Source organism: Danio rerio, chromosome 23 (genome assembly GCF_052040795.2).
Source record: "Danio rerio strain M-AB ecotype USA chromosome 23, GRCz13ab, whole genome shotgun sequence".
In the NCBI taxonomy this organism is placed as follows: Eukaryota; Metazoa; Chordata; class Actinopteri; order Cypriniformes; family Danionidae; genus Danio; species Danio rerio.
In genome coordinates, this window is record NC_141043.1 from 37,815,229 (window position 1) to 37,833,639 (window position 18,411).

General features: G+C 35.2%; 1 protein-coding gene across 2 annotated transcripts in view; it reads left to right on the forward strand.

Annotated features, from left to right (window-relative positions):
* plxna1a (plexin A1a) overlaps window positions 1-18,411 on the forward strand; it is a 423,762-nt gene extending 405,351 nt beyond the window's left edge. For both annotated transcript variants that reach the window (XM_087307529.1, XM_087307530.1), the window contains exons 28-32: window positions 5,906-6,096; window positions 10,767-10,936; window positions 11,052-11,264; window positions 13,493-13,643; window positions 17,623-18,411. In XM_087307529.1, the coding sequence (XP_087163655.1) occupies window positions 5,906-6,096; window positions 10,767-10,936; window positions 11,052-11,264; window positions 13,493-13,643; window positions 17,623-17,718 (821 nt within the window). In that variant the 3' untranslated portion in view covers window positions 17,719-18,411. The remainder of the gene's footprint in view (window positions 1-5,905; window positions 6,097-10,766; window positions 10,937-11,051; window positions 11,265-13,492; window positions 13,644-17,622) is intronic.

Below are 18,411 nucleotides of genomic sequence, written 5' to 3' on the forward strand. Positions count from 1 at the left end.
TGCCCTGGAAAAGCGGATGAAAATGAATGAATGAATATATATTAATATTTTATTTGTGGGGGAACATATTTACTAACTGCTGCGAGTGCCTCGTTTTTTTTACTGCCTGTTGCACCTCGTGTTTTTTTTCCGTTGCGTGCTGTTCGCACGGAAAAACGGAAAAAAAAAAAAAAACAATCTGAGTGGAAAAAGCATGTTACGTCAGTCACTTGTTAATTTTCCAATCAAATTAAAGCAGAGGCTACCATGGAGGTGACAGCAGTGTTTGCGTTGACTAAATGACTACAGAGACTTTTAAAGATGGAGGAGAGTCTTGGGGTTTGCTGTTTTAAGTTATCCACTGCTGTATGACTTACAAATCTTGAATATCACAATAGTAATAAATATAACTGTTACCACCTCTTTGATGTTAGTCTAGGTTAAAAGGAATAACATTTGAAAGGTGTGGTACTTTCACAAAGTGAGGGTGCAAGCAAAAGACACTAACAACAAAACTGCCAACAAAAGTGATTTAATGTACTAAAAGTGAAACCAGAATAATGCCCGAATATATATATATATATATATATATATATATATATATATATATATATATATATATATATATATATATATATATATATATATATATATACAAAAAAGGAGAAACATTGACAATAATAAAAATAATGTAATAAAATAGCAAATTCAAACAAAATTAGGTCAAGTCAAGAGTAAGGGGATGGTAGTGAAGCCAAATGAAAGAAAGAAATATCTCAAAACAATTCTAACTCAAGAATAACCCCTTTCCAAGCTAGAAACATGAAAAAAAGAAAGTCTTTAGCGTCAAGCGCCGTATTCTTCCCTGTACTGAACTGTAAAAAAATAAATACAAAGATAGCGTTCACCTCTTACCTGACGTTTTTAACAATGTTTTGTCTACGTGTTTGCAGAATGGAAGTCGTATGACATCTTTTACAACATTATACGACATAATTTTAACAATATCAACAGCAACACTCGTACAATACGCAGCTGATCGTTGCCTAGCGATATAAAAAGTGCAACACATTTTTTTCCTTGTCAACAAAAAAAGTGAGGTGTGCTGTGTTTTGGAATGGAAAATCGCCTTCACAGTAGTCGGGCCCTTATGTGGTTTTAAGTTTGCCACTGAGTCTGATGGGTTTTATAGTTAGCGACGTGTCTGAAATAAAACTTGTCCTTAAACTTTATTCGCTCTTAAGACTTAAAACATGAAAACTGGCAAAGAAAACAGTTAATGTTAATGCCCATCCTTCCGGCAACATTACAAAAGCAATACACCGTTGTATTGCATTATAAATTGTGTTCTGACACATTTCGGTGCATGAGCTTCTCTGCTGAGCATGTTTCAGCCATTACTGTTTATCTCTGTTATCTTGCAGTCTCCGTGTAGCTTAAAAATGCTCATTCCCTGCTTTATTTATTCCTTTATTTATTATTTGATTTTTTTTTTACTATTATGTTTTTCTAAGCCTTGACTTTTTTATGCGGTGTAATATAAAGCCGCTGCGAGGAGCCGAATTAAGCTTACAGTGGCTGTTTCTTTGGAGCGCTCCGGCCTGCCAGTCTGTGACTGATTAACTAGACTCCAGACGCAGGACTCTATCTTTCACTCCCACTTGCCACTTAAGGATAGAATAAACCTGAGGGAGTTTTTGATGGATTCTGCAGATGCAGTATATTCATTGTAGTTTAGGGCATCCACAGGAAATGATCCTTACCCAGAATGCCTTATCCTCAGACAGATTACTGTGCTTAACCATCCATTAGCCAGAGCTCAGCTCCTCTCTGTGCTCATCTTTGATGTGTAACTCCTGGGTATTAAGCAGCCGACTGCTCATCAGATAGAAGAGACCGCCGGACCTGATTTACAACCACCCATCTGACTGTTTTATGCTGTTTAGGTTTGGGGTCTATATTATATTTATGAAGATGGGTGGGAATATTTCCGAACCATCTAGATAATGATGAAATAAAAGCAATAAGCCTCAGGAGGCCATGCGTTACACTGATGTTAATACTGTATGATCACCTTACAAAGGTAGAATTACTATAGGCCCATTCACTCTAACACATGTCCTAACTACACGTGATGGGACGCTGCAATCTGCTAGTAATAGACAAGTATATCAGCTAGGCCAACTGAACATATATATTATATATATATATATATATATATATATATATATATATATATATATATATATATATATATATATATATATAAATAAGAAATCAAATAAAAATATTTCGCACCCAAATATTTTTGTTGACATTTTATTGACATCTTTATATGTATATAAAGAGGTCAGATACAAAAAAAAGTCTAAATGCTGTCTTAATATTTTTTTTTTTCTAAAATGGTCATTTTACTCCTGTGTGTAACTTAAGTAAATCCACTAATTATGTCATAGGTTCTTTGCATTGCCTTTAGAGTGAAATAACTGAACATAAATATAAGAGGCTTAGAAACATGCTCATTTGAGGAGAAAATGTCAGATGGCACTTCGAGATTTTTACATCTGAACCCTTCAAGTAGTTTCAAAGAAAACTTCTTTTTACAGGACTCTTTCTAACATTATAAAATACTTGAAGCAGTCAGTCAAGTTTACATTATTTTGTAAATCGATTTCCACAAAGAAAATATATATTACAAACTCGATTATTAACTCTTTTGAAAAAAAAGCATGTTTTACTATACATTTTAAAGCTAGGGAGCCACCATCTCATATCACTGTGTCTAACGTTGCGGTGTTGGTTCCGTTCCCTCAGCTGAGCAGATTTTCTTCAAAATGTAATATATACTGTATGTTCATTAAAGTGGAAACCAATTTACAAAATAATGTAAACTTGACTGACCGCTTCACTTCCACTTTAAAGATACTACTTTTGATCAATTTAATGAAATGGTAGATTTGAGAAGAATAATGTGATACTAAAAACTTAGTCATGACTACTGAAAATTCAGCTTTGACATCACAACAAATAATAAGTTATAACTTAATTCATTTAATCATTTTCTTTTTGGCTTAGTCCCTTTAATCTGGGGTCAACACAGCGGAATGAACCGCCTAACTTAAAATAGAAGTAATCAAAATAAAAGCAGCAAGGTATCTTTATTATGATAAAAGTTTGAAATATTTTAGAATTAACCACGACGGCGATGCTCAAAATTTCTATTTTAGAAATGTTCAATTATCCATGACCCCACGGCAGAACAACAGCATACACTACTATTACAATGATCACCTCAGGTACTGATTATGTACTTCATTCAGTGTTACATGCTACTCGAGTGAGTTTAAACACCATTTCACATGACAATTTTTGCCATAATGAAAGCGGTAGCAGACAGTTTACCTTAGATCTTTAAAATATCAATACATTGTATTCTAATTCAATTGCAAAGGCAGACATTTTGACTGTTGTTTACTGTAATTCAGAAACATTAAAAATAAAACTCCTAAAACTGTAATATTCAGTTTTTTTTCCCCTAAATGTATATTATTGTGTCAGAAAACCTGTAATGAGAGATTTAATAAGCATCATATTTTTATGAGGGCCTTTTCAGACCCGCTTTGATGTAAAACAAAGACTTAATTTGATACAATCTTGGACTTTCTTCTCGTTTAGCCTCGCTTATTTACCAGACAACTTTTTGAAGCAAACATAATAGCCTGTATGTCCTCTCATTGGTCAGAGAAAACCTATTAGTTCAAGTTGGTTTGCTTCGCAGGCGTATTTTGGCTTTATCAGTCATGACACTCACATACACTGCAGGTATGTAGCCATAATTTCAGCTCTAACTGATAAATTATATATATTTAAGACATGTATAATTTATAATACAGTTGGAGTGGGAATCAAAGCCTCGTCCTGGCTTCATACTCACAGTGAGAAATTTCAGTTGAAGAGCCGCTCTTTGGTTTAAAGCTGCAATAACTGATGTGTTCACTCATAGAATCACACATCGCTGCTTTTTGTATAACACATTTGTCATTATGGGTTATGATACCACATAGTTTGTTGATTTCTTAAACTAAATGCAAACTTGTTTGGGTGATCTTAGAACAATTGTCTTAGTATTGAGTGCAGTATTGTGGTCATATGCCTAAATAAATTGAATTAAGAAAGAATATTCAAGCAGAGACAAAGAAACAGCTTTACTTGCTCTGCTTTTTGACAGTAATAGACTATGGAGATTAACACAACAAATATATTTATCACTGACAAGCCTTATTTTTATATTTGAATTAATTTATTTAGAAATTAACATGAAAGCATGTTTGGTAGAACTGCATAGACTTTCTTGAAGATGTGGAGAGTGTCAAAATAAAGGTAGCTCTTAAAATGTTTATATAGCTGTCAATATTTTATGACTAGCATTGATACATTCTATCACAAGTCAACACTTGAACTGCAGAGGCAGCCATTTTGACTGTTGTTGACTGTTACAATTCAGAAACATTAAAAATAAAACTCTTAAAACTGTAGTATTCAGTTTCTTTTCCTAAATGTATGTGCATTTAATTCTTTTTTTTTTTTTAAAGAGTTGAGTGTTTCTACCTTGAATGGCCAAATTGACTGCATATACATTTCAGCATCCACTATTTTTTTTTCCTATTGCATTTAAATGTGCGTGCCTTTGTTGCCAAGCAATGTTTTGCTAACAAAAACAAAACTTTACTTCACATACATTCAAAAACAATATTTTCACGACATTTGCTCATGACGTGATGCGCATTAACGTGTGGTTTAGTAACTGTTACACAATCGTAGGCTATATTGCAAAAAATATTGTATTTCTAGGGGTATAGACAGAAATTCACAGATTATTGCAGATTTTTAGCCCATCAGAGTCTATTTATTTACTTGTGTAAATGTGTGTACATTTACTGTATATTTATTCAGTTTTAAAATCATTTTAGTAGTATTATTGATTATAGTGGTCCCTCATTATTTGCAGGAGTTACGTTCAAAAGTCTGCAATAGGCGATATCCATGAAGTAGTCAGCTTATTTTTTTACAATTAATATAGTTGTTTTAAGGCTAAAGCCTCACTACACTCTTTATACACTTTTCTCTGACAGGCATTACAAATTTCACACTTTTCTCTTTGTTGAAACACTCTCAAGCCTTCATAGAAAAATAAGTCCAGTATTATGGAAGGAATATTGATATTCATTTACTTATTCCGTAATGGTGCCCTACAGCCACGTAACTTCTACCTTCCTTTAGCATGTCCAGACGTTCAACTTTTTGTGCGAAGGTTAGCATCTTACTCTGCCTTTTGGGTGCCACTGCAGTCGTCTTTGACAGTGCAGAATGTTTTGTCAACATTGTAGAGAGAAAACATGCAAACATACAATACATTACAGCACAAAGTCACACTGTTCGATTGAAACGCAAACTGAACGCATTCTGTGCTGTACAGGAGACATGGCGCGAAGGGGATTGATTGAGAATGGTCTACAGGCAGTCAGGACACTGAACACAATGCGCTGTTAAAGAAAAAGAAGTGAAATTACATGTAAATTTTTCAGCAGACATGGCAAAAAACAAAATGTCCAAATATTATATCTGACCCTAGAAATGACTTTCTAAAATATAATTATAAACATATATCTCAATAAAAGCTTTTAATATAGATATGTAGTGACAAAAATTCAATTCGGTACATTCTTACAGTATGTGAATAGTCAATGTCTACTATTCCAATTTCAGTTATAGAATTCTGGTAGTTCTTGTGTTAATTATTGTATCATTCCATTATTATAGATCATTACACCCCTGCTGGACTACCCTAGCAAATGGACAAATTTGACTACATGTCTTGTTTAAAAGCTTGCTGTTGTTGAACGATCAACTCTGTCTTTGTTTACAGAGAGCATGTTGAGGACAGCCAGTAGCCCGGACAGTCTGAGGTCCAGGACGCCCATGATCACCCCTGATCTAGAGAGCGGAACCAAACTCTGGCACCTCGTGAAGAACCACGACCACGCAGACCAGCGCGAGGGAGATCGCGGCAGCAAGATGGTGTCAGAGATCTACCTGACACGACTGCTGGCCACCAAGGTGAGCTTTTCTCTCCTTCATATTGTCCATCTTGCAGTTTCAGGATGAGAAAATGCAGCAGAATTACACTGAAATAGGTTCATTTTAAATGTAACCTTGAGTTAAACAATTGAATCTGATTGATTGGAATCCATTCAGCCAATCTCCTGGTTTGCAGGAGCACTTTTAGCTTAGCTTAGCATAAATCATTGAAACGGATTAGACCATTAGCAGCTTGCTCAATGTTTTTGCTTCCTGATGCCTGAAATTTCTGATTTAGAAACTGTTACTATTTTCTCTGACCTCACAGGCAGAACAACAGCATAAACTACTATTACAATGATCACCTCAGATGCTGATTATGTATTTTGTTCACTGTTTAAATGCTACCAGTGTCAGTTTGAACTGCTTATTGCTCATTGCACATGTCACCTAGAGGTGAACATTTGATTCTTACTATTTCATGAATCCATTTAGCTGATCTCCACGTCTGGCGGGAGCACTTTTAGCTTAGCTTAGCATAAATCATTGTATCTGATTAGACCAATTGCAACTTGATCAAATGTTGCTTCTAATTTAAAGCATCCACAATGGCAATTATCAAAATTTTTACTTTTTAATTTTCCATATTTCTAATTGAAAGCTTGACTCTTCTGTAGTTACATCATGTATTGGTTGATATGGATAAGAACTACACTTTCATTCCGGCTTAATAATCAAGGAATTTTGCTGCTGTACCATGGCTGCAGAAGGCACACTGATATTATGCATCATTGTAACATAATTAACTAACAGCATTGTAACATAGTTAACATTGTCAACTATAGTTAACTATTTTCCAGTGCTACATAATATAATTGTGCCTGCTCCAGCCATGCTACAGCAGCAAAGTTTCTTAATTAGTATGCCAGAATGAAAGTATAGTTCCTAGCCATATTGACTTAGAAATTAGCAACTTTTATTTTTATGTCTTAGTATATGAGAGTCAACCTTTAAATAAGAAAATAATCAATATTATTCTCCCTGTGTTGGCGTGGGTTTCCTCCGTGTGCTCCGGTTTCCCTCACAGTCCAAAGACATGTGCTATAGGTGTATTAAAAAAACTAAATCGGCCATAGGGTATGAGTGTGTGCTAGATGACTGTGTATGGGTGTTTCCCAGTACTGGGTTGTGCTGGAAGGGCATCCACTGCGTACAAACATATGCTGGAATAGTCGGCGGTTCATTCGCTGTGGCGACCTTTAAATGGGAAAATAATCTAAATTCTTTTTCAATTTTTCTGAGCAAGATGCTAATGGTCTAATCCCATTCAATGATTTATGCTAAGCTAAGCTAAAAGTGCTCGCTCAGGTTGCATGAGTGGTAAAACTTAAATGTTTAACTGTATTGTTGATTTGTAAAATGAGTGTTCCTTCAAGTCCAACCTAGTCCAACAACCAATGAAGGACATATCTATAAACCTTTTGGTCCAAAATAATACATACATATAATACATAAAAATATGTTCTGAGCACAAATTCACATTCATTGTTGTCTGACCAAATCTGAACCCTACCCGGTCAGGACACAATATAATATTACTATTTCTGCTACATATTCCTCCATCCTTCTTGCTTCCGTAGCTTATTGCTTTGCTTTCTAATTGTTAGGCTAGAGGAAAAAAATGAAATCAGAATATGTTTACAAGCCTCTCGGGTGGTCAATTTTGATACATAATAAAAAACGATAGATAAATGTAATGCCAGAGCGGAAGAGAACAGCAGGAGACAGGTAATTTGTTGTGGATCGAGTACTTCATGGTGCGTGGTGACAGCGCGGAATGAATGCTGGGAAACCTTGCGGACTGTGTCTGTCTGTCACACACACACACACACACACACACACACACACACACACACACACACACACACACACACACACACACACACACACACACACAAAACAGCATCCTAATCAACACACTCTATATTATCTGAGAGCCACTGCTGTTCTCCCGCTCTCAGACATGATGAATAAACCAACATCTCTAGTTCTGCTGCTTGAGGCTCTTTAGTGATTTTAAGCCTTTAGTAAGTTTTCGTTTTTTTATGCATGTAGTGATTTTGTGCAAGTAGCCATTGTGATCAATAGGGGAGGTTTACAGCTGAGAATTGACATTTCTACATTTTCAGGCTTTTCGTATGGTTAAGGTTTCTGTCATTTAATACAGTGTCAGCTGGTGAGGAAAAACTATGCTGAATGCATTCAATCATAATGCAGTGCACAAAAATAAAAGAGCATAATTAATTTTCTGAGTAATATTATTCCACTGTATGATAATATTTGAATATTGTTGATGAAGGGTTTTAATTTCCAGTAAAAAAAAAAAAAAAAAAAAAAAACATTTAAAGTTGTATGTATTTTTAAAAGTATTATGAATTATTTTTATGCTATATATATATATATATATATATATATATATATATATATATATATATATTATACTATTTATTATTATTATTATTATTATTATTATTATAAATGTTTTAAGTAAATTAAATTATTAAAATTAAATAAGTTGCCATATTGTTGTTGAGTAAAATTGTACTGTATGTTAATATTTACATATTAACAAGGTCTTTAATGGCGTTTAAAAAGCATTTCAATATTTATTTATTTCCCAGGATGATTTTATTTTTCAATTTAATCTGAATTTATTATTTCAGATTTTTGAAAAATGTATAATTAAATGTAGACATTTATCATACATTTTAATTTTTGAAAAAAAAAAAAAAAACAGATTTTATCACTTAACCCTCTACTGCATGGTGTTGCCATGTTCATTTCCCTGCCACTGTTTCTTTAAGACCAACGTTCTTAAAGAGAAGACCTTAGTTTAGCCAATGATGTGCTTTGGTTAAGTCACATGACATGCAGTGTTTTTCTGTGACGCGGTATCTGACCGACTGATGTTTATTGCTGAATGTACATGTAAACGTCGATAAAAACAAAAAATCAAATTATGTGAGATACACAAAAAAACTGAAACATCATCTCCAGTAAGTTGTATTCATATTGATCACTCAAAAGGTTTTATCAAATTTGTTTTTTGTAAATCGATCAAATGTATGTGTTGCCAGATGGCAACACTGTCCAATAGTGGAATAGTGTACAATATTATTGCAATAGCCTAGCTAAACAGCAAGGTCAGCTGTGATATTTTAAGTTGTAACAATAACAACTTGAATGCTAGTAATATAATGTTGATTAGTCATGTGTTAATGGCATTTGAATTATGGATAAAATCTAATTTTAATGTCAGTAATGTTGATTATATATAAATACAGGGAACTGTGTATTAGCGAGCACCAACATATTCAATGGTAAGTGAAAGAAGAAAAGGACAGAGCTGGCTTTCCTGCAGATGAAAGTGAGGATGAGATTGGCTTTAGTGACATGAGAATGATGTAGATTGGACATTTGATAAGAGCAGTGATGCAGACAGTTCAGGTAAGTTAGCTTTGACGCAGAGAAGACAGATTTAGTATAGTGTATAGTAGTATATTATACAGTAGTATAGCGTATAATATATAAACATTGTTAGCTTGTAGCTACATTATTCAGATGCATCTGGATATACTAGACTTGTTATTTATTTGTTATAATATTAGTGAAGAAATTAGTTATATTTACTGTATATTGTATACATGATAATACAATATCAGGTTTGTTTTCAATAATATTCAGCAAAAAGAATGGAATAAATGAAAGCTGTTGGAAGATCAGTTGTTGGAAAGTATGTATAAGGTGTCATTTATACGTTCTGTGTTAAAGCTTATAATTCTGCAACACCAATTAAATCATTAAAAAAAAAAAAAAAAAAAAAGATTAATTATAAGAAAAGTGTTGGACATTGTTGCCATATAGTAACTTAAGTAAACAGGGCCAGAGTGGGACTCTTTTTCAGCCCTGGAGTTTCAAGCCTCAGACCGGCCCACCTCAGTTCACCACTGACTATATTAAAATAAGGTTATTTCCAATTCAGTTTCTAATTACACTATCACGTTTTCTTTTGAGAAAACAGCTCTTTTAGAACTTCAAATGTTCAACAACCCTTACAGTATTATGTCTTAACAATAAAAATGAAAAAAAAAAAAATTGTTACTCAGACAAGGACCGAACCCAAGTTGGCCGCATCATAATCTAACGTACTAACCACTGTACCACAACAGCTGTACGTTTAATGGTGACTTATCTAGTTATATCATCATTAACCTGCATCCTGCTCGCGAGGCTACGAGAAAATAGATAAAAAGAGCAGAGCTGCGGTAAAATAATGAATAAGAAGGCTGTGGTCAAGTAAATAATTAAATTATTTTTAAAAAGTGTGACTGCTGAAAGCAACCGATTCTGGAACTAGGGACACCGGCCCTCACGGCCAAAAAACGGACCGGCCCACCGGGAATTCTCCCGGTCCTCCCGATTAGCCAATCCGGGCCTGTAAGTAAAGTAACTTAAAAAAAAGTAACTTAAAAAAAAATCAACATTTTTTTACAGCACTTCAAGTTAAGCCATTCTAAGAAAAGAAAAACAGTCAAGATAGTCATATCCGATTTATCATAATGCGTGTAGTAGAGGGTTACATAAATGGCTGTTCTGTATTGCATATGAAAAATACAATATATAAGGCATTTTTATTTCTTTCTTTACAGGGTACACTACAGAAATTCGTTGATGATTTGTTTGAGACGATATTTAGCACAGCGCATCGTGGCAGTGCTCTCCCTCTCGCCATCAAATACATGTTTGACTTCCTGGATGAGCAGGCGGACAAACACCAAATCACAGATTCAGATGTTCGGCACACCTGGAAGAGCAACTGGTGAGGAGCGACAATGTTTGAACGTCTCATTTAAGATGCATATATAATTATTATTTCATGAAGTCAGCTAGTTTTTTTTCCATCCTCATTCCTGTGTGTTTTGTATATTTTACAGTTTGCCGTTAAGGTTCTGGGTGAATGTGATAAAGAATCCTCAGTTTGTGTTTGACATCCACAAGAATAGCATCACGGATGCGTGTCTCTCAGTCGTGGCCCAAACCTTCATGGACTCCTGCTCCACGTCCGAACACAAGCTCGGCAAAGATTCCCCCTCTAATAAGCTGCTCTACGCTAAAGATATTCCCAACTACAAGAACTGGGTAGAAAGGTAAGCAAGTGGAGATATTAAAGTGTTAGTTCACCCAAAATGAAAATAATTGATTACTCATTCTCATGTCATTCCAACCCCTGAGACATTAGTTCATCTTCAGAACACAATTTAAGCTATTGTAGGTGAAATCTGAGAGCTCCCTCATCCTCCATACACTCGAAAAAAAATATTTTTGCTGCTTGTTCAAACTACTTAATTAATATGAGTTTTGGTTTGAGTTTTATTTTAAATATAACCTAATGGTTTTATGTTCAACCTACTAAAATTTGTAAAAGGGATTAAGTTAACTTAATCGATTTGTGTTAGCACAACATTAAGGAATTGTGTATAGAACCCAGCATTTTTTACAGTCCATACACACAAAAAAAGCAGTTTGTTCAAACAACTTATTTAAAATGAGCTGAAACAACACAATTCCTGGTCGTTTCTTGGAACAATGTATTTGTTTTATGTTCAATTCTCATAAATTTGCAAAAAAATTATAAGATAACTTAATATTAGTAACTTATCCCAACATAAATCGATCATGTGGAACCCAGCATTTTTTACAGTGTAGTAGACAGCAATGTTTCTGAATCATTCAATGTCTATTAAGGTATCAAAACTTTCCATGTGTCTTCAGTGGTTAAATCAGAATATTTTCAAGCTATGAGAAAGCTTTTAGATGCACATTGAACAAAAATTATGATTTACTTAGGCCCAATCCCAATTCTTCTCCTTAGCCCTTCCTCTTACCCCTACCCCTCATTTTGCGCATGCCCGTGAAGGGGTAGTGGTGTCCCAATTCTCTTTAGCTTGAAGGCGTAGGGCTAAGAACAAGCGCTATACACCCCTTCAAACGAAGATTTTTCAGGACCACATTTGCCATCTATTCACGATATATAATCCCTAATAATAACTTCTGTACAGCAGTCCCACAACATTCTGACACTCAATGACGCTGGAATACCCTGTCAGAAAAGTGTAGTGGCTGTCAATGGGCTTTTTACAGTGTATGCTATAATGTTAATGATGTTTTCTTGTGCCTGTGCCTAGTTTTAAACAGAAGTAGTTGTGCATGGGCATCTGGAGGTATACAGTAAAGGTCTTTGCACACTAACGTTTTTTTGTATTCATATCCGAAAAATTTGTCACGTAAACAAACCTTGCACACTGAGTCTGATTCGTATTAAATAATCCATTATGAAAAAAAAAACTATCAAAATATTCCAGAGTCAGTTTAAGCAGTGATACTTTGTTGTCCTCTCTTATCCAAAGTTGAAAAAGAAAGAGGAATGGGCTACATAATGTGTTCATTCATTACTGCATAGAGAGGAAGGAGAGTTCAGCTCATTATGCGCAGGATTATGCCAAAATGAAAGTTTATTTCAGGAAATCAGTGGAATTTTGATACATTGCTTGTGATACTTCACACATTCACGTACGCAAACAAATCCTGAACAGACACTAACAGTACCTACAGACATTTTAATAGCCATTTCAAAGCAACTGAAAGCGGACCATTCTTTCTATTATAATGTCTATGAGCAGTATTTCAAATGCATGAACACACACACACACACACGCCAGTCACTGAATCTAGCATATAGGGGTTCCCAACTGTCCGTCACATTCTGCCTTTATTATATGCACTGTGTTTGTCATAAAGTTATCTTTAGCTCACATGACTGTATTTAGCTTTCCACTTGTACGGTGGCTCTGAACTGTCAAATCACCTCTCAAATCATTTTTCGAATGCGAAAAGCAGAAAAAATCAAACCTGGTTCAAATTTTTTTTTTTATGATGGACGAAAGTTCCGGATGTAGTCTGTCAATTCGATTGATACTGTGAGGTCAAAGTTATTTTTAACATGCAAAAATTACGGACGAAAATTTCGGATTCTGCTTGTAAACCTGCGCAATATACTGACACTGAGGAGAAGAAACTGTTGAACTTGTCGACACATGGAGTATTTTAAGGATTTTTTTGTTACTTTTCTGGACTTTGAAAGTTCCTGTCCATGGCGGATGAGGGAGTTCTTAGATTTAACCTAAATATCTTAATTTGTGTTATTTCTTTGGGTCTTGGAGGTTAGGAGTAGCAGGAGGGTGAGTAATTAATAACAATTTAAATTTTTGGTCAAACTAATCTTATAAATAAGATATCATTTACATTGTTAATCCCTATTCATAACCGCCAAAGACCCAGATCATCACGCTTAACTGTTTGTCTTGCCTTCCTACAGGTATTACTCAGACATCGCACGCATGCCTGCCATCAGTGATCAGGACATGAGTGCTTATCTAGCGGAGCAGTCCAGACTCCATCTGAGCCAGTTCAACAGCATGAGCGCCCTCCACGAGATCTACTCCTACATCACCAAGTACAAAGACGAGGTAAGAGAAAAACAGCGTTATATCTTCAGGGTTCCCACGGGTCAGGGAATTCCTGAAATATCATGAAGATTTAAAAAGGTTTATTCTAGACATTGAAAGTCAGGGAATTTGTTAATGCATACAGTATATAGTTAAAGTCAAAGCAATTAGCCTTCTTGTGAATTTTTTTTTTTTTTTCTGCTCAGTGCTAAACCTGGATTTTGTGGGATTTTTTCTTTCATGTGGCCTAAAATTACTGATTTTTTGGTGACTTTTCTTAAAATGATTTGCAATATTTTCAGCATTTGGGGAAAATATCCTTAATTGTGATTTTTTTTTTTTGACAAATACTACGATTTCTATTTAATTTGCAGTTAAATATTTTAGTTAAGCTTCAGCTCATGCTCAATCACACTCCTTATAAAGCCACCTGTGTTGTTTTTTAGGTGCTGGTTGTCGTTTTTCCTTGTGCTGGCAACAATTCTGCGACAGCTCTTACATATTCCCTGTTTTTGAATGGTGTCTGATACCAAAATATTCCCATATTACCGACGTGCTGTTTTTCTTTGATAGTAATTTGTCTATTACAGTTTTTCTCAGTCGCTTTGGTGCATTTCTCACTACACTATTTACATTTGCACAACAGGTAATGCATTTCTCAAAACAATTAGTCATTTGTGCACATCACAGTAGCAGTTTCTCATTCTTTTCAACAAATTGCGAATGCTTTTGGACATGCATCAATTGCTTTCATACAACTCTCTGCTGTTTATAACATTATCATTTGCTTATGTCATGTCAGTCTAAATTAACCAAACTTGTGAATGCTGAATAGTCATTCTATATAAAACTAATAGTCTTCATTTCATTACTTGAGTCATTACATACAAAAATGTTGAACTAGTTGTCAAAATCTGTCAAGCTTTTTTTTTTTAAACAAATTTAAATCTTTATTTTCCTGAAAATGTCTTTAAAATTGAACTATTTGATGAATGATTTACAGACCTGTGTATGTTGTAGGCTCAGTTCCAATATGTACTGCAATATTGTGTACAGTTGTGCACAGCTCTACCTAAAGGGAGTTTATGTTTGTTGTAAATAAGGGTGTGTTTATTCTTTTGCACAATGCTGGGAATAAATTAGTATTGCAAAGAGCAAATGCAGTAAAAATGCGAAACATACATATTCAGTGTCTTGTACTCAGATACCTCACTAAATGCAGTGATGTCTAACTTTACTGTAGTTTTCAAATGGCTGTGCAAATAGTATACAGTGCTGTCTTGAGCATTTTCAGGAAGTGTCACCAAAATCAGCCTTTTTTTGCGTTGAAAAAATGTAAACTGTCATGATGAAAACATGACTAAACCGTTTGACTATCTTGTTCATAAACAATGGTGGCAGGACTTTTCATTTTGATGACACTGACACTTTGATTGACATGAATACTTGCTTTTGAGGAATGAACTATCCATTTTGAGCATGTGACGCGCTTTTGCAGGTTATCAGCTAGGTTTTGCAGTTTGTACTAATTGTTTAGAGAAAATCATTAAATGTTGTGCAAAAATGCACTAGTGTTGTGAGAAATGCACCAAAGCGACTGAGAAAAACTGTAATGCTTGTAAAGCAGCAGACACCATCATCCCACTTGTCTGAGCTTTCCTTTCCCTTTTTTTTTTATTGTGGGCGTTCCACATAGTTTTGTTGCAAATTTCTGATTGGGCGAATGAAAGTTTGCTCACTCAAGTTGGCTAGTAAAACTGTCACAAACAGACGGCAGTCATGCATTTGCTCTGGGTGGGAAAATTAAATAATATATTTATTCATATCACAGCCTCATGCTATTAGCTAATAACAACGTTTCAAATCGCGATTGCGGTTTAATTTCGATAAATTGCACAGCCCTACTTCAAAACTTAAAATCTCTATGCATTACAGGTCATGGGAAATCAGATTTTTAGTCAGGGACTTTAACGTTTGGTTTAGAGTAGAGTCAACTAACACATATTACTACTTTCTGTGAGAAATAGCATATAGTCTAATTTTGCCTAGGTCTATATTTAAAAGAGCAAGGAAAAAGAGACTTCATCTCTGACTAGTACTGACTAGTAGAAATTTCAACCAAAGCAGGCCTGAATAGGCTGTTGAAATGTCCAAAACTGAAATCTAACACTTTTAATACATGGCCACTCGCATTATTATCCATGTAGCCCTTCACACGTAACGCCATCTGACAGCACACGCGAGATCATGTGTCAAAAGCAGTGACTCATTCCAGCCAGCCTGGATAAATGGAGAGATAATGAGCCGCTGAAGGAGACCATTTAGTTCTACCTCACACAGAAATGAGCGAACGTACGTACGTGTGTGTGTTTAGTGAAAAGAAAAGAAATAGACACACTGGGTCCGCATAATTATTCTTACATTTACAACTGTGTTTCTTCACCCATTAAGCAGATATAAAAAGGAGTCCATAGTTAGCAACCAGCCCTTTCTTTCTAAACGTTTCATTTCCGTCTTTCATTTCCCTCACCTTCGGGAGAGTTTAGTCTAACACAACTCATCAAACATCATCTCCACGGCAGCTCTAGGAAACGGCTCTGTCTGACATTAATACACTGCAGCTGGTTGCGTTTTAAACAGCCGTTTATGTTCATTAGTCTTTATTATCCAGATGCGCACGTGTCCACGCGAACACCCTCGCTGAACCTGCGTGAAAACAGGAGGGAAATTAGCGGCCCATTATCTGACGCTGAGGGTGTTGGAGATTCTTTTCTTGCACGTTTCTTGTACATTTTAGACACTTGCATTTCTTTTTTTTCGGTTAAACCACACAGATGGGTTGTTAGCATCTCACGCTGTTTTGCAAACAAGTTGCGACAGCGTGATCGGCACATTTGCATTTCCATCAACAGACTGACACATTCCTAAAGTGGGCGATGAAGTCCAATGGTTAAAGATCCTGACTGGTAGCCAAAAGAGGTTGTGTGTTTGAATTACACTATCTTTAAAGCCACCATGAAATTAGCATTAGAGGTTTGTTTTTATAGTGAACAGGTCAATTTAAATTCATTCTGCATGGGGTTGTTGTAGGATCATCGAATACTGATGGATTTTTTTTATAATAATTTAAACTTTAGTGTTTAATTGAAGTTTTAGATTTAATAATAATAAAACTATATGTATTTTTATTTTACTTTAGGTCAGATTTAGCATGTTTTTTTTTTAAATATCTGCAAATATATTATGGTATTTTTATACTTTTTATACTGACACATAAAAATACCATAATATATTTGCAGATATTAAAAAAAAAACATGCTAAGTAAACACACATGCTTATCAGAAAAACAATTCTAAAGTCAGTTTCTCAGTTATATGTGTTTTGCAGGGATTATTTATAGTTTTAATCCAAAGAATGACCAGTTTGTCAGATGAAGAAGAGCCGGAATTAGAGATTCAAACAAATAAATAAAGTTTACTGAAGATAGTTTCATCAGCAGAAGCCAGCTTCAACACTCGCAATGAGTTCCTAGGCCGCTCTGCTTACAATCACAAATCAATAACAAATATACCCTCACATAACGTCATTAGCCCCTTTCACACAGTGATACCGGTAAATTTCCAGAACAAACTTTACCGGTTGATTCCAAAAAGGGCTGTTCGCACAGGCGAGGACAATACGGAATTTTTCCTGAAAAGACCGTTCACACATCTAATTTAAAATAGTGGTAAATTCTGACATCATTAACCAGAAATGACCTCTAAACGGCCTCTAAACGATATCTCAATTTTGTTTAAACACTGACAACACAGGAAGCATCTTGTGGCACTTGAAACTACTACGGTGCAAGAAAATAGTGTTGTAGGCTACAATAAGTGTCTATTTGAAGCGTTACTTGCCATAAAGAGAATTGCAGTACAAATAATCAAAGAAATTTTCCTTTAGGAACCAACTAAACTGTGAAAACTCTCTAATCAGAGGTCTTTTTCTTCTCTATAGATCCTGTCGGCGCTACAGAAAGACGAGTTATCTCGGCGACAGAGACTGCGCAGTAAACTGGAACAGGTTATCGACACCATGGCTCTGACAAGCTGAGAAACCCTCCCCGTCTGTCCGCCCACCTCAGCGGTCTCCCCCTGACCTCCAGACCCCGTCCCCCAAGCCACAGACACACACACATACACACACACGCATACTAAGCTAACGGACTGCAAGGACAGAAGCAGTACACTGGAGACCCCTCAGCCCAGGGTGGAAATCCTCGTTTATCACTTCCTTTGAACTCAACACTCACCAGAATGTCTCCCCGGATGCCACGTCCAACCAATAGGACTTTTTTTGGGAATTTTTTTTTTTTCCATATCGGAGTTTGTTGAGCCACGTATGTGTGCTTTTACTCACCAAGGATGTCTTGTATTATGAGCCAGAAGACCTTAAAAGCCCATGAAGGATAAATTGTGGTGATTTTTTTTTTCTTCCCACAATCGGAGTTTTATTTCAGCGCTTAATTTCGTATTAAATAGTTTTGCTCTTCGGGTTGATCGAACAACTCCCTCACTCCAGTCTCCTGCCACTTGTGTTACTGCTGAATTTGCACAATTTACAGGAACTACAACAAATGAAAATGATATAAATATATATATAAATGTGTATAGATATATAAATACAACTGCATTTTTATACAAAAAGAGTGAAAAGACGCGTACAAAGTTTTCCATTTTAACATAGAAAAAGAGTAAGATGAATTTGATATGTGAAACAAAAGACTGAACTATGAAAAAAACAAAA